The 21,364-nt window shown below is 58.9% G+C and overlaps 1 protein-coding gene across 3 annotated transcripts in view; it reads left to right on the plus strand.

The window, feature by feature from the left end:
- The first annotated feature begins 406 nt into the window (after nt 1–406).
- PLEKHG5 (pleckstrin homology and RhoGEF domain containing G5) overlaps nt 407–21,364 on the plus strand; it is a 45,667-nt gene continuing 24,709 nt past the window's right edge. The window contains exons 1-2 of one of the 3 annotated variants that reach the window (XM_045546260.1): nt 407–523; nt 19,341–19,417. In XM_045546260.1, the coding sequence (XP_045402216.1) occupies nt 457–523; nt 19,341–19,417 (144 nt within the window). In that variant the 5' untranslated portion in view covers nt 407–456. Of the gene's footprint in view, nt 524–18,490; nt 18,553–19,340; nt 19,418–21,364 lie in introns of those variants that run through there. The other 2 variants (XM_045546259.1, XM_045546262.1) reach the window with 2 other exon arrangements.

Genomic DNA, 21,364 nt, shown 5'->3' on the forward strand with positions numbered 1-21,364 from the left:
AGGGGCTGCTGGTTGTTGAGATTGCAGAGACCAGGGTGTCCGTGGCGTTTTCCAAGAAAGGAGGGAAGGCATCTTGGAGGCAGCCAGCAGTGTGAGAAGCCTGTTCCAAGGAGCAAATGGGTACTTGGGAATGGAAAATCCAAGGGGGAAAAAACCACCAACAAGAAAACGCAATGTGAGCGGCCGCCACAAAGTCCATACGTTAAAATATACAGCGTCCAGGGGACCTGTGTTAGAGGGGAAGCAAATTGGCAGGGGCTGAAAGCTCCGTGGTTTTCCGTGCAGACGGATTCAGCTGGAGAAAGTAAGGTCTGGGCTGAGCCTGGGAGAAGCCCTTCAGTCTCGGGACTGCATCTGGGCAGGGAGGGATAGAGACCTGTGCGTCTGATCAGAGGCCCATGGTGTTGGCATGTGCCTGGCGGGCCAGGCAGGGTGCCACCAGCCCAGAGGTCAAGCATGAATTCAGTCCTGACAAAATATGGGTCTCCACCTGGAAGCTGGCTCAGCCTTCGTTTGGGAACCGGTGAGTATGTTTTCTTCTTTTGTCTTGAAAGGAGGGTCTCAGGTCTTGGAGGGGCCACCCAGACTCCACACTGGCTGAATTACTCTAGACCTTTTGAGAACTGCCCTGCAGGCTGGGTACATTTCATCCTCACTAATTGGTTAATCAGTGAGTTAAGGCCTCCCAAGCCCAGCAAGTTTTAGCATCAGCTCTGGTTTGAGAGCACTGGTAATGTCCTGTCTTCTGAGAAGGCAGAGGAGGGGCCTTTCCCTTGCAGCCATCCAACTCCTGGAGGAAAAAGAGCAGGATGCCATGCTGGAGGCTGGCTTGGTGGCAGAACTGGGTCGCCACTGCACAGGGCAGCTGCAGTGGCTCGAGGGAACGGAAGGTGCCTCATTTCCTCTTCCGTGAAAGGGACAGTGGGGTAAGACAGGTGCCCCAAGATCCTTCAAGCTGCCCTACTTTGTGCATTCAGGTTGTGTCCTCTTTGCGAGCATGGTCTAGAATAGTTCTCTGCCTGGCTTTTGTAGCTCTCTCAGGAAGGGCCATGAAATTCCTCCTACGCCATCAATTATTTTTAAATTCACTTTTAATATATGCCGTGGTACATTTTGGGAGTGGGGGTCCAGGAATAGCGTTCACGCAATCCAGTAGCATTCCGCTGCCCCTGGGCAGGAGCCCTGGCCTGGGAAATGCCCCGTTCCCGGAACAAGGGGGATGGCCTGGGCGCGTCAGCCACTGACCCGTCTGGTGTGCTCAGCTCGGAGCCCAGCCTCTATCTGGCCCCCACCCCCATGTCTGGCCCAGCACAGACTTAAGAAGCAGACAGGGAGTCAGGAGAATTCCTCCGCGCACACCCAGGCCCCTCGCCCAGGGCTGCCCTGTCCCAGGGAGGAGTCTGCACCGCTGACCTGTCCTTCCTTTGGCCCGCCCCAGAGCAGAGCTCACCTGTCCAGACTGGGCTCTGTTGCTAGCAGTCGGAAACTGGAAACCAAGTTGCGCCGTCTGTGTTGGCAGCCGGATCACGTTAATATACGAGCCCCCAGTGACGGATGTCCACCTTATTCAAGGTCCATCCCTGCTTTTTACTGAAGGGAGGTCGTGCCCAGGTGTGGGTGAAACGTGGGGCTACAGGCCTCTGGAGTGAACAGCAGGGAGTGGCCACCTCTTCTGTCTACTTTAGCATGTGCTTGATTGGGTCTTTAAGTCCTTTAAATTAGCATATAAATATAAATTCACATTGTGCACTTTTTGTTCTGCCTAGAAAAATAATACATCTTCACTGTAAAATTTTCAAATGGTATATAAGGAGTGATGATTTAAATCTTCTGATTTTCTATAGTTCCCAGTTTGTTGCATTTCAGATTTTTCTATAAAATATACACATTCATGCACATACTGACATATATGTGATTATGTGAATTTTTATTTAATTAACTCATTTATTTTAGAGACAGAGTCTCGCTTTGTCACCCAGGCTGGAGTATGGTAGTGTAGTCACAGCTCACTGCAGCCTTGAATTTCTGAGCTCAAGCAATCCTCCCACCTCAGCCTCCAGAGTAGCTGAGACCACAGGCATGAGCCACCGCACACAGCTTTTTTTTTTTTTTTTGAGTCTCGCTCTGTCACCCCAGCTAGAGCGCTGTGGCATCATCATAGCTCACTGCAACCTCAAACTCCTGGGCTGAAGTGATCCTCCTGCCTCAACCTTCTGCATAGCTGGGACAACAGGCGCCTCCCACCACACCTGACTAAATTTTTTCTGTTTTTCGTAGAAACGAGGTCTTGCTCTTGCTCAGGCTGGTCTCGAACTCCTGCCCTCAAGCAATCCTCCTGCCTCAGCCTCCCAAAGTGCCAGGATTACAGGTGTGAGCCACCATGCCTGGCCTAATTTTAAAAAAATTATTTTTTGTAGAGATAGGGCTTCACTATGTTGCTGAAGCTGGTCCAGAACTCCTGGCCTCAAGCAATGCTCCCCCTCCACCCCACCTCCCATCCCACCACCCCCAGCCTCAGCCTCCCAAAGTGCTGGGAATACGGGCAGGAACCACTGCACCCAGCCAAACATTTTTGAGATGAAATGGTAGAAAATGTGCAGTTTTACAATTGCTTTTTTTTTTCAGTTAATACTATATTTTGGACATTTAAAAAATGCCAATACAAAAAAACCCTGCCAATACATAAAAATATACCTCACTCTTTTTAATGGCGTCATGATATATATGATATATCTTAATTGTTAAACTGGCCCTCTATGAGTAAAGATTTGGGTTGTTTCCAGTTTTTCACTCCTATAAATGATGCCGTGGTGAACATCCTCGTTAAAGTAAATTCCTAGGAGAGGGGAATGGCGGGTGGAAGGATAGGAGCAATTTGCATTTTAATAGCTGTTTCCAAACTGTCATCCAGACCGCCACTTATTCTCCGACCAGTGGAGTATGTTGGCCCTCCATGTGCTCTTTAAGTTAGGTCATCATCTTTCATGAGCATGTCCCTGACATGTGAGGGTGGGTGGCTAGACAGGTGTCCCCTTGCACGGTCCCCAGGCATTTCTCTTCTTCATCCACTCCCATTACTGAAATGCTGTGGCTCTTGGCAGGGGTGCAAGGGCAGCTGCCGTAGAGTCTGACTTCATGCCTCTAGAACTTCCGAGGGTGGGGGCACAGAGGCACCATGCATAATTTCCTTACGCTTCTGGTTAGTTTCCCCACTTCTAAGGACCCTCTTAAATAGCACATTTTTAACAGGCTAGATTACAGAGGCAACAGGCTGGTGTTGAATCACAGCACCCCTACTTATTAGCTGTGTAGCCTTAGGCAAATCACTCTAGCTTTCTGAGCTTCAATTTCATTATCTTTAAAGTAGAGATAATAATAGTGTCTGCCACCCAGGGTTATTGTGGAGACCAGATAAGGTAATGTTTTAGTCTCTGTCTGATAATTTTCGTTTCTCAAGTTTTGGTAGGCCTGTTTGTGTTGGCTTTCAATCATGAGGTCTTGTATGTGTGCCTAGTTATTTTTGATTGTGTATTAGATATTGTATTTTTAAAATTATTTGCAGGAAAAATTTTTGAGGCCTAGGATGGCAGGAATATCGTGTGCTTCTACCATACGCGTGGAGACACTACCAGTCTGGGATGACCTTAATCCAAATTCAAGGCTTGAGTTTCCCTGGACTTTGATCGTGGTTCCCCTAGAGCCCATTAAAAGTAAAGCTCAGTTTCCCAACTCATTCTTGAGACTATATAAATACCTCAAAGGCAAAAACATCTGGGTTTATCTCCCTAAGGCTGGTTTGATATTTTTAAGATTTAATAAAAAATGTTTAAATCCAGCTTCTTTGGTTGTCCCAAATGAGAAGGTTGGTCCAATTTACCCAATCTACCGTCATAGGAAGCAAAATCCCCACTGAGTGTCCTAAATCAGCGGTCCCCAAACTTTTTGGCACCAGGGACCAGTTTCATGGAAGACAATTTTTCCACGACTGGCTCTGGGGTGTGGGGGGTTGTGGAGCTCAGGCGGTGAGGCATGGCCTATTTCCTAAAAGGCCATGAACCAGTACTGAGCCAAGGCCTGGGGGTTGGGGACCACAGGTCTAAATGTTCAAAGTATTTAGCACATTGTCTTTAGCTGTTGTTATACCTAAAACTTCTGTGTGATTTTTAAGGCACAAGAAACTAAAATTTGTTAGATTCATAACGAGGCAGGACAGAGGCTTTCTGTGGCCAAGTCAGAGCCACAGCAGGGTCAGAAAGTCCCTTGCACCTCCCACCCTGCCAAGGTCCTACCATTTAACTGATAATTACTTCTATGGTAACAGCCTTTGAAAATCTAAGTCAGATCACGTCCCTTCGTCCCTTCGCTGTTAAGGACCTCCAGTGGCTCTCGTCTCACTCAGCATAAAAGCCAAAGTCTGCCAGGCCCTGATAGGACCTGGCGCCCTGTCCCCGCTCAGACTTCTTTTCCCGTTTGCTTACCTGCACAGCCACACCGGCCTCCTTGAGTTTCCCTGTCTAGGGCGACCGACTCATTCAGGTTTTGGAACTGAAAGTCCAGGGCAAAGTGGAACAATTGGTCACTTTAGCTCAAACAAAAGCTATGTCCCTGCCTCAGGGCCTTTGCACTTGCTGTATTTGCAGCCTGAGCTGTTCTTCCTCAGATACCTGCGAGGTTGGCTCCCTCATGTTATTCTAGGCTCTGCTCAAAGTCACCTCCCTCACTCAGGGAGAGAGTGTGTATCCATAATAGTGCACCTGTGTGGACACACGCACCCACACACACACACTCTGAGTCATTCTCTGTCCCTGTAAACTGCTTTATACTTCTTGAGATGTAAATGAACAGGATCCAGGCAGAACTTCTCCAGGCCCGTATGGGAAGCTCTCAGGGAACAGCATGAACTACGATCCTAAGACAGGCTGCCACCCAGCAGCTTCCCTGCACAGAAGCTGCTTCTGTGGGCTCGGCATGCATCCTGGGCTTGGGCCAACAGGAAGACAAGTCCTGTCCAAGGCAGCTCGGGTCTCTGCTGGGCATGTCCAGGGCAGCTAACGACAGTTTCCAACCAACAGGACCGCTGTTCCAACAATGGTAGATATTTTGAAATCCTAGCTGTCCTGGAAGTCTGGCCTGTCTTTTCCGTGGTTGGAAGCCCAGCCCAGGAGCCTTTGTTCCTTGGACAGACTTGGCCCTGGAGAGGCCCTGGCCCTTTGGGCTGTCTGGCCAGGTTTAGAAGTCTGCAGTGGCCAGTGGCCGGCAGTGAGACTGGAATGTGGCTGTCCTGTCCTGCCTTGGCCACAGACTGCCCTGAGGAAACAGGCCTCCGTTTTCCTCCTCTTCCCTCACCCCAAGCTGAGAACCCCCAGCACCCCCAGGGCAGATAGCAGACGGCAGCTGCTGGGTCTCAGCCCTGAGGAGTGGCCAGCCCTGACCCCAGGCGGACGCCCAGGCCTGTGGGCTATCCTCTGGGTCGTCCTCAGAGGCCAGGGAGCTCTGCCACTTTTACCCACAGGGGTGAGGCAGAGCCCAGCTGGACCACGCCTTGAGATATTTGGAAGTCAGCCCCTGCAAAAGACAATTGACTGTGAATTGATTCCGGTTCAAATCAACAAGCATTTCCCGGGCACCTGCTCTGAGCCAGGCCGGGCCCCGGCCCTGCAGCCGTGGAAGAACAAAGGTTCCCAGTCCAGATGGAGCTGGAGGGCTGCACAGTGTGATCACCTGAGACAGGCGGGACCAAAGGGCCGCCCAGTGGCTGGCGGGAGGAGCTTCAAGTCTGCCAGGAAGCAGTGGGTGGGGGTTAGTGCCCAGGGTCTGAGTGGCCATGCCAGGGAGTGTGGCCTTGTCCTGCCACTGGCAGGGAGCAGGTTTTTCATCAAGGCAGTGACACTTTCAGACTGGCATTCTGTTCTTCTTGCTGGGATTGTTGGGGCCCTGAGTGTGAGGGGCAATCTTCTGGATTAACTCATTTAATCCCCACGGCCACCCTGTGATGTAGTGCTGTGAGTCCCCCACTGTGCAGATGAGGCAATCGAGGCCCAGAGAGGCTAAGCAACTTGCCAGAGGTGACATAGCCAGTAGGAGCTGGAGCTGGGATTTGAACCCGGGGAGCCCGGCTGGTTCTGGAGGCTGACTTGCCGGGGCAAGCGTGAGGCCCCAGGCCCAGGCAGGGCGGTGGTGGCCTAAGCCCAGGCCAGAGACATTCTGGAGGCAGAGCTTAGAATGGCGTGGGCAGCTGGTTCACGGCCAGCCTGCCCCAGGCTGTACTCGTCCCCAGGCTGTGGTGGGCGGACAAGTAGGTGACGACGGTCCAGCCAGATGCTGGACAGTGACTGAACCTCCCGCCCACAGCCTCCGGGGAGCTTCCTGGGCCTGAGAGGCCTGTTGTCTGGCTGTCCTGCCCCCACATGCCCTCAGAGGAGCCCGAGGCCAGCGGGCTCAAAGGTCAGGGAGGCTTGTCCACGGCTGAAGGGCTCCCGGGGTCCAAGGCAGGGGTGTGTCCGGGGAAAGGAGATGTCCACCTGAGCTCATGTGCCACAGTAAGCAGGAAGGGCCGTTGACTGAGCCTGTGACCGACCCCTGCAGGCACGTGGAACTTGACTGTCTCGGCCGTGGAAGGAGCCGCCAGTGGCGTGGAGGGTGGTAGGGAGGCCCTGGCGGCAGCTCCTGCCATGTGAATCCCAGCCCACCTCCTGGCTGACCTGGGTGGGTCTCCAGGCCCCTCTGAGTCCCAGCCTCCTCCTCTGTAAAATGAGGGTGGTAGTGATATACTGCAATTACAGCGCCATTAGGAAGATTAAAGGAGATGCCCCCTCGGAGGTCCACGGCCTGGCACACAGGGGACTGGCAAATGTTAGTGTTCCCACTGCATGCGGGGCCAGGAGCTGGGAGGGACGGCTGGGACAGGCGCCCCGGCCGGGCAGCAGCCTCTGTTTCTGAGGGACACACGGGCAGGCAGGGGCTCGTGAACCAGCACACGGAAGACAGCAGCGAAGCCTCCCCGGCCCCGGCCAGAGCAGCCTGGCCTCCTCCACGCCTGGCACTGGGCTCCCTGCCAGCAGATCTCTCACCCCTTCCTCTCCCCAGGCCATGGTGACGGTCACACATGCGTGCCCTGCAGTGCCGGGGCAGCCTGGCGGTGGGGGCTGCAGTTGGACGTCCTGCGGTGCCGCTCTAGGGCTGGAGGAGGAGAAGCCCGCTGCCCCGGCTGCCCGCCTTGGCCCCAGGCTCTGGGAACGCTGTCCCGGCCCTGCTGTCTCTGGACTCCAACTCAGGCCCAGCCCCTGCGGCCTCCGAAGGTTGGAGAAGGAGCTGTCCGGGCAGTGCAGGAGCATGGGGTACCCCTCTCAGACCCCTCCTGGCCTGGGGCACGGTGCTCCGTGCCAGCTGTGGGGTCACTCCAGCCCCACTCAGATGCCCTCTTTTGGGCTTGCCAAGCTCCGGGCTGGGTCCTTTAACACAGGCAGCCTCATTTCATGGCCCTCGTCAGGGACTTCTCAGGGTGTCCTCGTTTTATAGAGGAGGAAGCTGAGGCTGGAGGAGTCAGTGACTGTCCTCGGTGGTGTGTGTGCCCCTGTCCTTGTGTTCACCCCTCAGCAGCTCCAAGGGCTGGAACGGGGCCTGTGAGGAGGGCGTTGCGGCGAGGGGCCGGGGCTGGGGCCTGGCCGGGGCTCGAGGGCCGGGGCTGGCTCCAGGCCAGGGGCTTGTGGTCCAGGTTTCCACCGGCATCTTCCAAATGGATGGACCCGCAGACGGCTGCGGCTTCAGGCCAACGCGGCTGCCTTCGGAATTGTTTTATTTGGAGGGGAAGGTTCTGTGCTGCCCACACCAGGCCCTGCTGTTCACCCCTCCCGCGGGTGCCAGCCCTGGGCACCTTGCCTGCTGGCCAGGGGGTGGCCTCCACCCTACCCCGACCCCCACCGTGCGTCACCAGTCTCATTGGTCCTGGAGGGTCCTTGGCCCGCACCTCTGGAGGGCAGAGGTGGATTCTTGTCTTTACCTGGAGCTGGAGGTCTGGCTGGGGGTTGGGGGGGCCTGGCCAAAGGGACAGAGGCAGGAGAGCCAGAGGGCTGGGTGAGTGGCTGGCACTCACTCCCACCAGATTGTATAAGGAGGCTCTGGCAGCCCTAATTCCCACAGGCTCTGCAGCCGACCCGGGAGTGCCAACCCACAGTGCGGGCATCGGCACTGGCCGAGCCCCCGACCCTCACACAGCGGGTCTCTCGGGGGCCCTAGGGTCCAGACAGGCTTCCCCAGACAGCAGGAGGGAGAGGAAGAGATGTGGTCACCTGCCTCTGAGGCCTCAGGGGAACATAAGGGGCCATGTTTGGGGGTGGTGGGGCCCCTTGGCAGAGGCAGGGGCCCCCAAGTGTTCATCCCCTGGGGCGAGTGCTTGTCCTCTGCCAGGCTCCCTGTGAAACCTCGTGTGGCAGTTCTCGACACCCTATGGGGGGGCTCTCTTTTTGACCCATTTTACAGATCTGGAACCTGAGGCTTCAAGTAGTATCATGCCCAAGGCCACATAGCTCGTGAGGCAGAACTCTGAACCTAGTCCTGCCCCGTGGGGAGCTGCCCTCAGGGACCCAGGGACCCAGCACAGTGGAAAGGGGTCACCCAGGTGGCTGAGGGAGAATGGACGCCAAGGGGCCCAGGGAGTCCCCCAGACTGTGAGCTCAGGCGGAAAAATACCCCGAGGCCAACGTCTCTCTGTTGGCCATGGCTTCCTGGGAGGTGGCTGCAGAGGGGTGGAGGGTCTGCTCCTGCCACCTGCTCCTCTTCCTCTTTTGGCCCCTTACTCAGCACAACCCTGTGGGGGTGGCCCCTGCTCAGGCCCTCACGTGGCACTCCCGCCCTCAAGGAAGCAGCTGTGGTTTGCACAGGACGTCCAAGGCCACTGCCAGGCACTGGATGAGTTGGCCCTGTCTCTAGCCCCCGTCCCTCTGCCTGTCCTGCTCCGGCCCCAGGCCAGGAGATGTCACTGGAGCTCAGAAGGAACCAGAGGTGGGGACAAGAGGCAAACCTCTGGGGACTCCGTGCCTGGGCCGAGGCTCCCCATCCGGGGGCTGTGGGGCTCCCGAGGCTGAGATAAGGCGATAAATGTAAGAAATTATGGTCATTTATTTTTATTTGAATTTTTGACTTTGTAATAACATATAGTTTTTGGAGAGAAGACAAAATAGGATAGACTGTGTGGTCTTTTATGTCTTTCATCTGAGTTATCATATCTTTTAAGAGTTAAATGACTTTAATCTTTGTCTTTTTTATATATAAAATAAGGTTTGATGGGGTTAATAATTATATTTTTATAATTTATAATTAGATATATTTATTTTTATACTTAAATTTTTATGTGATTTTGCTTCAATATAATTTTTAAATAAGTTTGATGTGATTTTGGAGACCAGCTCATGCAAAGGGCAGGGTGACGCAAGGCTCCGTGTGGTCAGGCTCTGTGCCCACGGGGAGTCGGGACAGAGGGGTGGAGTGTGGCCTCCCGTGTGTGGCTGTAGGGGGTCCTGGGCGCCAGGTGCCCCCTCAGGACGGTCCCAGATGGACCCCTGGGAGTGGGGCCTCCTCACATGGGTACATGAGGGGTGGGGGGTGGGGTTCCTTGTGTTCAGCCCGAAGCTGAGGGTAGGAAGCAATCTGTGCCCCACCCAGGCGGCTGCACGGGGGCTGGCTGTCCTGAAGACATGAGCAGGCGTGGCTCTCGCCAGGCTCAGATGCAGCGGGGTCTGGGCTGGGTAACGGCTCCAGGACCACCAACCACCCCCGACTCTGTGGCCCTGGCCTCTGCTGGGGTGGGTGCTGAGACCAGAGGTGGCCATGGATGTCTCACTCCCGAGCTGACACCCCCATGCTGGCTGCTGGCCAGGTGAACACGAGCCAGGGGCACCCCCAACCTCCTGTGGCTGGGGCCCAGGCCATGTGGGTGCCGGTGATGAAGGACGGAGGGCCCTGGGTTTGTCCTCCCTGGCCCTGTGCCAGTGGGGGGGGGGAAGGCAGGCAGGCATATGGTTCGAATTACTCAAGCCGGCTCTTGGGACCTTAGCCCTCAGTTGGGGGCATGCAGGATGCCTGGATGGCCACCCCCCAGTACCCCCCCAACCCCCTACAGCCCTGGGGTGGCCCCTCCACCACCCCCAGGAAAGCAGAGCCTTCTGCTTCCGGCTCCCTTTGCCCAGGCCTTGGGTCTCCCTGTTGCCAGGCATCTGGTCTGGTGGGCGGGCCAGCTCTGCCCACCCCAGCCCAGCGCCTTCAGGCCTGGCAGCTGGGGGGCCTTGGCAGGGACAGACAGAAGCAGCTTGGCAGCCGGGCAGAGCCTGGCGAGGAGGCCAGTACAAGGCGCTCTTGGCCCCTCCAGGTCTGGATTTCCGAGGAGCTGCCCGATGCCCTCTGATCTCCCAGTGGCCTCCCCCGATTGCTTGTCCAGGCCCCCAAGTTGGCCTTGAAGCTAGACAGTCCTGGGTTCAAATTCAAGTTCTGCCGTGTACTAGCCCACCCTCATTCACCTCATATGTGCTGTGTGTCAGTCCCCACCTCCGTGGGGAAAGCCTCAGTGATTGGGCAGGGGCACAGGGTGCAATGGCAGAAGTCTCTCCACGGGAGGACCAGTATACATTTGTAGTTGTCATTTTCTAGCTTGAAAAATTTGTGATTTTTACAAGGCTCTGGAATAAGTGGACTAGTGACTTTTCACTTTCCCACCTATGTAGCTGGATTTTCATGCTTCTCGTGGTCCTTGTGGGTGGCTCTGCACCCACACTCTACCTTCCCTCCGACCGTCACACCCTGCAGGGGCAGCAAGGCTCCCTGATGGTGGCGGGGCCTCTTTGCCCAGGCGCAGCTGGCCCAGGGCTCCATGCATGGCACCACCATTGGTGTGGGTGACATAGTCTGATGGGGAGGCAGCCGGGTAAAGTGTGGCTGGCCCAGAGAGGGGACAGACCCTCGGTCAGAGCCCAGAGGGCAGAGCCCGGACCTCACAGGCGGCCTGAGGATCAGGCCTGGCCAGCAGCCCCTGCCTGCTGACTCCCTGGGGAACCTCCGTGGGGCCTCGGCTCAGCCAAGCTGGGCAATGTGCCTTGAGCTTCCTGGGGAGGGGCCCAGGTGGGAGCTGGACGCAGCTCTTGGGGCACCATGGCATCCCCACAGGTGCTCCCATTCCTCGCTGAGAAATTCTGCAAGGTCCAGCTGGGGCTGGGGGCCAGGGTCACAGGTCAGGGGTGGGATGCTGGAATTGCTCCTGGGGCAGCACATTTTTCTTCTCTGAAAACTTATCTTAGCAAAGAGACCAGGAAACAATCGCACTCTTTTCCTGGCCTCTGCCGTCCCCAGACGGCCAGCCCATCTCCTCAGCGGGGGCTCCGAGGGGGCCGGGAAGGCAAAATTTGTAAAATGTCTGTAGGAGGGGAAGAAAGGAGCTTTGTGTGGGGCCGGGGCCCTGGCCATTGGTCAGCTCCGAGGCCCCCGGCCGCTCCCAGAATGCTTTCCTCCCCGGGGACGGCCGCGCTTGCTGGCCGAAGCCGGCCCCCATAGCCCCTGTGGCCCCCACGCCCCTGCACCCAGTGCGTCCAGGCCAGTCCCCAGGCCGCCCGGCCTCAGAGGGTGCAGGCCGGGTGGGGCGGCCTCCCTGGGCCTCAGCATGTTTCTCTACTGGAGGAAGCGGGGCGCCTACGAGCTGGAGGCCCTGCCCGGCGACCTGGCCGAGCTGGAGCTGGGCACAGTGGAGCGTTTCTCCTGGAGCTCCACCCTGGACATCATTGAGGACCTTGGGGGTAGGTGCAGCCCCACCTCCCGGGAGGACTTCAGCAGGCTCTGGCACCTGGTGTACCTGGCCACCTCCCTCTGGCGGGAGCCTGTGGCCTGCTCGCCGTGCACACGCTGCTGACAGCCATTTGCTCCGAGGTGGTGCGGGCCCGGGGCCCGGGGCTCTCCTGAGAGCCGCTGCTGGTGCAGGAGAGGGGCGGAGCGTGAGGCCCTGAGGGCCGAAGGGGTCTCTCGCCCTTGAGGGCTGGCCCGGCTGTGCAGCGAGGGCTTCGGGCCTGGCCTCTGCCTCCCTCCACCCGCAAGACGGGGCCACAGGTTTCTCTCAGGGCCATGTGGTGGGATGAGCCCTTCTGGAATGTTCATCTTCCAGGTCCTGGGATGTGGGTCATTTCTCCTATTAGCCCCATTTTACAGATGAGGAAACAGAGGCACGGAGAGATTAAGCCCTCAAGAGGCAGGACAGGATCATGTCGAGCCCCACAGCCTGTGTTTAACTGTCACCCTGGCTGTTTCCCAGGGGTGAGATGTTGGGAAAGTCATATTAATGGGAATAAGGATGCCGCCAGCGTTGTGGGGGACTGAGAGCACCAACGGAGATGACCCCCGGAGCGCTTGCAACAGCGTGCAGCAGAGGAAGGGCGTGGCGGTGCTGGCTGTCCGTGTTGCCATTCTGTTGTCCCAGCTCAGCTGGCCTGCACTGGGCCTCGGTTCCATCGGGGCGCTTTGGTGCGGTCACAAAAACCGAGGTGTGGTTGCTAGCTCATGGTGCTGTGAGACTGTGAGCCTGGTTTGCCCTGGGACGGCGCCTGCCCAGCCTGGCACAGGCCCTTCCCTGAGCCCATCCCTGAGCCAGAGTGGGGTTCACCATGGAAGGCAGGAGGGAGCCCCCAGACCATGTGGGATGGTTCTGGAAAGGGAGACAGGAAACGCTGCTCCGGAAGGGAGAATGGAGCCTGGTGGGCACAGAGGCCAGGCGTCCCTGCCTGTGACGAGTCCCTGGCTGTGGTGGAGGGGGACGTGGCTGCTTGGAGGGGAGGGACAGGTGCTGTGCGCCCCGGGGTTTCAGGCGCTCCCACACCTTCAGGGGTGTGTGCAGGAGGCAGGGAGGGCAGGACTGAGGGGGGCGCCCAGCTGCCCCAGCCTGTGGAGCTGTGCGGGGTGGGGGTGGTGGGAATGCAGGGGTGTGTGGTGGGGGGCCAGGCAGGGGCAAAGCTCCCCTCCACTCTCAACAGGTGGGGTGGGGGCGAGCTGTGGGAGCCCCGCCTGCTGTACCTCTTGGCCTGGCAGCTTCCTGTCCACCTGAGGCCAGTAAGGTGGCTGAGAACCCAGCAGGGCGGGACTTGCCTAAGGTCTGCGGTGGTTCAGCCAGAGCGAGGCTGTGTCCCACTCCTTGCCCCCCGTCGAACTGTGTTCCCCGGGCAGGGTGGGGCAGGTGCCGTGTGGCTGCTTACGGTTTGAGAGGTGCCAGCCCTCCCAGGGGCCCTACAGCTCGGCCATCCTGCCGGCCGCTCTGCTGGAGATGGCCACACCACTCAGACGCACCTCTGGGGTCACATCTATGAAGGCCCCCGTCCCTCCTGCCTCTGGGCTCCACAGCTCTGGGGCCCCTGGGATCACACTGGCTGCACAGCTAACATTTAGAGGGGGCTCCTTTCAGCACTGGCTCCTGGAAACTCCAGGCCCACGTCTCAGGCAGGGCCATCTTGGTATCCCCTTTCTTCTGGCCGGGGGAGGCCCCAAGAGCTCCTGACTGGTGGCACCTAGATACACCCTGAATACCCTCAGCCTGAGCCCCAGGACGAAGGCCCTGCTCACCCGCGTGTGCCACCCCAGCCCTCTCCGGGCTGGCAGAGAGGCCGGTGGCTCTGCACAGCGGCTGGGCCACAGCTGTGAGCAGGTCTCGTGGGTGAGCCGAGGCGGCCGGGCGGGCGGGTGAGCAGGGCACACGCTGTGTGGGGCTCCGTCCTCCACCACTAGCCAGCCCCTGGCCCGGGCCCATGCGGGGTGGGTGTCGGTGGCACCAGCCCAGCCCCGTGAGGTGGAGCGTGACTGTCGGGATCAGCGTCTCAAATCATTTCTGCAGCCAGGCTCCCGGTCCTCCCTCAGCCGCTCTCGGTGCCTGAGGAGCGAGGGGAGGAAGCGCCGGGCGGGCAGGTGCCCAGGCGCCCACGGCAGCCTCAGCCAGAGGAAGCAGCCGGCCCCAGGCCCGTGTGCAGAACTGTGTGCATGGTCTCTCCGGCCCCGGGAAGGAATTCTGAATGTGTCCTCCCACCTCTTCTTACTGAACCCAAGGGGTGTGGGCGGCCATGGAGCTCTCCAGTCCCCTTAGCGCAATGGCCCTGCGCTGTGGGCAGGAGCAGCTTCTGGCTGTGGCCCAACTGCCCCCTCTGGCTGGGTCTCCACTTAGCTGCCCCACCCTAAGATGCCCCGCGGCGCTTTGGGAAGGAGATTGGGGCTATGTGTCTTTGCTAGGCCTCAGACACTCTGACCAGTGTCCTGTGTCAGGAGTGGCAGATGTCCTGGGACCAGTAGCTTTGTGCCTATGATAAGCCCCCCTGGCTTTTGGCTGGGTTTGGGCCAAATCTTGCCCTTCCCAGGCTGCCCTGGTGAGGGGAGTCCAGCCCCTGCATAGCCTGTGGCAGCTGCCCAAGCAGGGACAGGCTCCCAGGAGGGCTGGGATCGCGTGGGAGGGGGCATTCAAGGCCACAGCTGTTTCCTGGGAGGGGCAGCCTCTGCACAGCCAGGCCGGGGTTGGGAGGTGCTGGGCAGGGAGGCTCTGGTTGCCTGGGGCAGAGGGCTTCATCAGAGTGGGGGGCTCACGGGGAGAATGTGGGAACAAGGGTGGTTTCCTGTGCACTCGTGTCAGCCTGGGGCCAGCTGGGAAAGGGGCACTTACGTCATGATGGGGACACAAATCCTCGTTTGCCAAACACCCCATGGTACCAGGCAGCACGGGAGCACTGTGCTTGTGGTTAGGAGCACAGGTCAGAGTCTCACAGACCTGGGCTCCAGTCCCAGCCTCATCATGCACTAGCTGCATGACCTTGGGCGAGTCGCTCCACTCTCTGAGCCTCAGTTTCCTCATCTGTAAAATGGGGACAATGATCATCTCTCCGTATAGGTAGATGGTGAAATGAGACCATCCGTGGAAAGCAAACAGTCCCCAGCAGCAGGTGTTCAGCAAGTGACAGCTATGGCTATTGTCAGTTGTTCTGAAGCGATCTGGTGGGAAGACAGGCAAAAATGATAGGTCACTTCAAAGGCCCGTGCCAGGGCAGTGGGAGTCAAGCAGGGAGAGATGCATCTGGAATTGGGATGTGTTGTGCCGGGGAGGCTTTCCAGAAGGCAGCAGCATTAAACCTGCCGTGAAGGGCGGGCAGGAAGTCAGCAGACAGCGATGGGGAGGACAGCAGGAGGGCCGAGGGCAGATCTGGGAAGGCCAGCTACCTACCGGGGAGGCAGTGAGCACGAGTGAGGGGGGCTGGGGAGAGGCGACGGGGGAGTGGTGGGGATGGTGGGGGCTGGAAGGGCTCGTGCTGGTCCAAGGCAGACACAGCTCGGGAACCGGAGCCATCAGGGAGACGGGTCTGGAGCTGCCAGGCTCCTCTGGTTTGTCAAGAGAAGCCAGAAATCTGGATTTTTATGTGAAATCTCTTGACTTTTCAAAGTTGGCAACCAATTTAAATTCTTCTGAAACACTATGCTCAGCCAAACAAAACATGTCTGCCCCCCGGCTTCTGCCTGGGCGTCCCAACAGCCAGTTCTGGTGGAGATTGTGCTGGGGATGGGGGGGGGGGCAGGAGAAGCCAAAGCGGCCCCCTGTGCCAAAGCCAGAGGGTGGGGAGAACCGGCGCGTGGGCTCGTCTGCCTGGGGGGTGGCCCTGCTCTCCCTGGGGCTGTGGGCGTCAGATGAGCCGGGGGACAGTGGGGCTGTTTCAGACCCTGCTCAGGTTCAGGGTTCCAGGTCTGCCTGGGATCTGGCTGAGGAGCAGACACCTGCTCAGGGTGACCCAAGTGGGGGGTACAAGAAAGAGGCTGGCCTGAGGGAACTGCCTGCTGTCACAAAGCTGCCTTCTCCTTGCCCTCTCTGCTCTAAGGCGGCCTCCACCGCAGGTCCCCTTGTCCCTGCTCCCTTACAGTCTCGGGGCTTTGTTCCCATTCCAACGGGCTCTCTGTGACCTCAGGGCTCCGGAAGCTGCCTGTCTCAATTTATCCTCTCAGGAGAGCACATCTGATGGGCTGAGCTAGGCTAGGTGGCAATTTCTGGCCCAACCAACGCTGCATGACAGCAGCTGGTACGATATGTCCCCCTTACCAGGCCCGTCCTTTGCTCAAGGGCTTAGATGGGGGCAGATTGCCTGCGGGGGAGCCCATGGCAGGCCTGTGGAGGGCTCCACTTGTCCCCATGCCTGAACCCCATCCCCAGCCTCCAGAGGGCCCTCTCTGGGCCCTGAGAGCTAGCAGGGTCCTGACTGATTTTTCTGTGTGTTTGCAATCCCCAGGACAGAGGAGCTCCCCAAAGTGACCCAGGAAGTTGCAGCTTGAGAGCACAGCACAGAGAGAGCTACCTCCCAGGGCAGTGAGGACCAAGCAGTCCAGAGTATGGAGTCTAGAAGCCCGGAAAGTGTGCTAAAACTGAGGAACTAGAGGCCAGAGAGTTCAGACAGGCAGACCCCAGCACCTGGAAGTACCAGCACAAAGAACCCCAGAGCCCACGCATCAACAACCCCATGACAGCCACGGGGCAGGCAGGCCCTACAGTGGCTGTGGCCTGGTGCAATCACGGTGGGATCTAGACAGTTGGTAAGGTAGTTCCAGACCCCAGTGGCAGAGGAAGTAGCCCAGAGCCTTCAGAATATGGAGCCGGAACCCAGAGGTCTTGGGGCAAAGGGCATGAGAACCTGACCCCAGATCTAGAGTTTTGAGAACTCAGGAACCTGGAGTCTTTCTGGAGCCAACGGCAGATGTTGTTCCACTCAGTTCAAGAAGGCCCAGGTGGGGTGCATGGGAAACTCCCCCAGAGCTGACTGAGGGACCCAGTTCCCCATGGAAACCCCGAAGGCAGAGGAGGGGCTGCTGGAGTCATGGTGGACAAGAGCTCTGAGCCCACTCCACCCTCGAGTCAGCTCCCTCCAGGCAGTCAGGGCTGGGGCTGCAGGCCACTGGGACTACCAACCCCAGGACCTTGTCACCGTCCTTGCAGGGCCATCTGCCACCTTGGCTGCCCCTGCCTCCAGCCTAGAGGAAGGACAGGCGTTGCTGGCTTGCTGGACAGCTGAGGAAGCACAGGTTCCGAGAGGGAAACCAGCACTGTCCAAGCAGAGACTGGACCAGGCCTGAGAGTCCTGAGTGATCCCTGGCAGGTGCGGGTCCCCACTTCTCAGGACCCCTGCTTCACACTGGAAAATGTCTGCACAGAGAGGAGACTGAGGGACACTGGGCCATTGCTGGAAGCCGCAGGGTGCCCATGGCAGCCCTCAATGCAGATGCTCCCCGGGGCACTAGAGATGTGCTGCCCCCACGGGGTGGCCCTGCCCACTGGGCCCACTGTGAACTCCCCATGGCTTGTCAATGGGTCCCCAGCACCGAGCTTAAGGCTTGGCACATGGGGGCATTCAGGGGACCCCCGATGTGTGTTTGCTGAGTGAACCACACAGCCCAGAAGAACTGGGACTCACCACAGTCTACTTTGCCAAGAGTTCTTGGGGCAGGGACCAGGCTCTGGTCACCTGTCGGTCCCAGGGCTCAGCCCATGTAAGGGACCCATGCAGGAGGGCAGGCACGCTACTCCACCTGAGAGGCCTCCAGGAGAAGGGTCAGGGAGCCGACCCCTCAGACTTTGGGAGATAGCCCCTGGCCTGACTGGAAACTGGATCTTCTATATCCAAGTCTTGTCGACCCAGAACCTTCTGTCACCAATATGCAGGGTGGGATGGGGTCTAGGGACAGGCTCAGGAGCACCGAGTGGTGTCAGCCACCTCTCCGAGAGGCTCCATTTCTGTAGTGTATAGGGGTCTGTGATCATTAAAATCCTGTCCAAGTGTCTCCTGATTCCCTTTATAGAAAGTACCACACCAGGCAAAACCAATCCACTGGCTGCCGGGCTGGGGAGAGTGGCCGGCATGGGGGAGCCAGCTGGGGGCCTGGGGATGCCCTGCTTCTCCTCTGGGTGCTGGTTATTTTGTGAAAATAAGTTTTGTGAAAATGTATGGAGCCGTGCACTCATGGCAGGTGCACTTTTCTGTCCATATTTCTACTTCAGTAAAGTTTTTGAACTGCGAACCAACAGAGATGAGAAAAATAAAACAGTAGCAACCAGGCCCACTCCCCTTCGCAGGCCGGGCCAGCCCCCGCGTTGTCATTTAAACCCTCTAACCTCGCCGCAATTCCGAACGGGGGCGGGGGCTCGGGGCGGGGCTGGGGCGGCCCTGGCCTGCCTTCCTGTGGCCAGGAGGCCCCTGTCCGAGATGGCACCTTCCACACCGGGAGGAATCGCAGCGTGGATGCCCCCCCCCCCAGGAGACAATGTCCCTTGACCACATCAAAGACTTTCGAGCGAGGCCTCTTCTGCGGTGGCTGGCCAGGCCCGGGGAGCTGGGGCGGAGGGACAGCGCCTGGGTCACCCAGTCATTTTGCCCAGCCCGGTCCCCGCGGCTCCCCGCCCCCCGCAGGCGGGGCCCCCGCCGGCTCCGCCCCCCGCCACCTGCCCCGCCCGCCCGCCTCCCGCCGCGAGGGTCCGGCGCTGCGGCCTCCCCGCGCCCCTGCCCGGCGCCGGCTCCATGGGTAAGCGCGGCAGAGGTGCCTTGGCCCTCCACGCGGCGGCCGGGCGGGCGGGACCCCGGGGCGGGGCGGGGAGCGTGGGGGGCTTGCCGCCCCCCACTCGGGCAGGGCCTGCGGGGTGGAGGCGGACGCCCGCCTCGGCCGCTGGGGCCCAAACGCCGCCCCCTGTCCTGGCCGCCTGGGCAGCACCCAGCTCCCCCACCGCCCGCCGCCCCCTGCACCGTGCCTCTTAGCCCCCCATCCCTGCCCCTTCCGCTGCTGCGCCCTGGCCCCCAGGAAGAGGCAGCTGGGAGGGGTCAAATTCAGGGCAGCAGGGGAAAGGGGGGGTCACCCCAGGCCTTTGTGGGGGTCACCCCAGGCCTTTGGGGGGGGTGTCTGTCCCTAAAGGGAGTGATGTGGAGGGCAGGGTTGGGAGGGTATCTTGGACCCCTGGAGTCCCCCTCCCCCCAGCCACCCTGCAGGGATCCCCCAGAAAGTCTGGGGCCCCACAAGGTCACTGAGGGCCACCCCCTCAACTAGTGGGACAGAGGGAGGGAGCAGCTTATTTCCAAAGACGTTTTCTCCCCGTGGAATCTGGATAATTTCCCTGGGGAACTGCAGCAAGAAAAGGGCTCTGCAAACAGATTCCCGTGCAGATAAGTTGGCATTTAAAAGAGAAAGGGACACTGACCTCCTTTGAAGGGAGGACTGAGGGGACTGCCCCACCCTCCTCTGGTCAGGAGGCCCCAGGGGCCCAGGGGAGCCTGAGTGTCCCCCCACCCCCACTGATACCCTTTGCTCCTCCTCTGCAGACGACCACAGCCCAGCCGAGGAGAAGGGACTTCGCTGTCAGAACCCGGCCTGCATGGACAAGGGGCGGGCGGCCAAGGTAGGGAGGCTGGACAGCCTGGGGACACCTGGGAGCAGAGGGGACAGTGCTCTTTATCCAAGCACCTGATATCCAGAGAGCCCTGGCAAGGGTGCAGCTGTCTGGGCTGCAGTGTCCTTGGGTTCAGGGGCAGGTAGGGCCACCCAGTGGCTGGTTTAAGAGGCAGAGGGGCTGCTCCTGGCTCAGGAATAGTGGAGGGGAGGGACTTCTGCAAGGACAGGACAGGGGGGAAGGGGGGCCCCAAAGCCCTTTGCTGCACTGTGGTCCTTGCAGCTGTCCCATGTCACAGATGAGGAAGCTGAAGCTGGGCAGGGGGAAGTGGTCCCCCAAGGTTCTGGTCTAGTGTCCAGCCGGCGCCCTGTCTGTGGTACCCCACTGCTCTTCAGGCCTGGGCATGAGTCTGGGACACTTTGGGACTTGGTGAGCGTGACTTTGGCCCTGGGGATGACAACAGGAGGAAGAGGCCACTTGGTCTTGAAGTGCCAGGGGCAAAACATAAACCAGGGAGAAAGGGCCGGAAGAGGGCTAGTGGGACAAATACTGCCTGGGCGCTTCTGCCTGTGGTGTGCCGGCTCGGTGCCACAGGCCCTCTGTGCCTTTAAGCACTGCCTGCAGCAGCTCTGCAGGCAAAGCATCAACACCTTGTTTTCCAGATGAAGATACCAAGGTTCAGAGAGGTTGTGTGACTTAGCCAAGGCCCCACAGCTCATGAGAGATGAGCCAGGGTTTGATCCCAGGTGTGGCCCTTCCCAGCATGCATGTAGGTGATAATAGTACTAACTGTGACAGGCCCAGGCACTGAGGACTCAGTGACTCCTGCCCCAGCCTTCTGAGATGGGTCCTTATCTCCACTTACAGGTAGAGAAACTGAGGCTCAGAGAGGTGAAGCAGATCAGCCAAGGACGGATTGCTAGGAAGTGGGAGAGCTGGTATTCAAACCCAGCACCCAGGTCTATGTAATGCCAAGGTCCCTGTTCCTAACCACTGTGTGGCGCAACTCTGCCAGCTGCAGGAAATTTAAAATGCCACCTTCCCACCCCCTAGCTCCCCTACCCCCACCTCCACCCAGACACACACACACTCATTCTGCCTAGGAGGACCATGGTGGGAAGGAACATGGAGAACTGTTCTGGGGGCGGGGAGGGGAGGGGGAGGCCTCCAGTTGCCGTGGTCACCGGGCAAGGGGGCGGCTGTGATGTCAGATACAATCTGCTGGCACGGATGGTGCCTGGCATCGGGCTCTGGTGTTGGCTGGTTGCCTCTCTCCCAGATGGGGGCTCTGGCAACAACCTGGCCTCAGTTCCCCCTAGCGTACATCCTGCCGTGGGTCCGCAAAGCCCCGAGGCCTCTGCCTGACCTAAAGGGGTGACAAGGAAGACCATGGCACACTGTCCCAGCCTCTGCTCTGGGCAGCTGCTCCCAGGACAGGCCCCCAAGCTGCTGCAGGCAGGGGCAGGCTGCAGGGTTGAGGACAGTGAGACAAGAGCTGGTCTCAGAGTGGGCGTGGGCCCCCTGCAGCATCCAGACCCCAGCTCCAGCCCTGCTCTGGCCTGCTTGGAGCTCAGCACAGCTGCCATTGGCATCAGCAGCCTGCAGGGGGAGAGTCTGGGCCCTGTCACCACTGGGACCCAGTGTGGGATAAACTGCACAGACTCACTGCAGGGACAGAGATGACTGAGGGATCAGAGGCAGTAGAGCCAGTCAGGGAGGACACCCTGGAGGAGGTGGCCTCTAATGGTTGTGAGAACATGGACAGGCAGAGCAAGGGCAGTGCAGGAAGGGAAACTGCCACAGCCAGAAATGCAGAGGCAGGGGCTGGGAGGAGGTGAGGGACGCTCAGATTTGGTGAGAAAGAGGACCAGAGGATATCACTGTTGTTGATGATAATAGTAACCACCATGGACCAAACATGTTTCTGTGCCGGCCTCCTGCTCGTCTCAGTGAGCC

Source organism: Lemur catta, chromosome 3 (genome assembly GCF_020740605.2).
Source record: "Lemur catta isolate mLemCat1 chromosome 3, mLemCat1.pri, whole genome shotgun sequence".
NCBI classification, from domain to species: Eukaryota; Metazoa; Chordata; class Mammalia; order Primates; family Lemuridae; genus Lemur; species Lemur catta.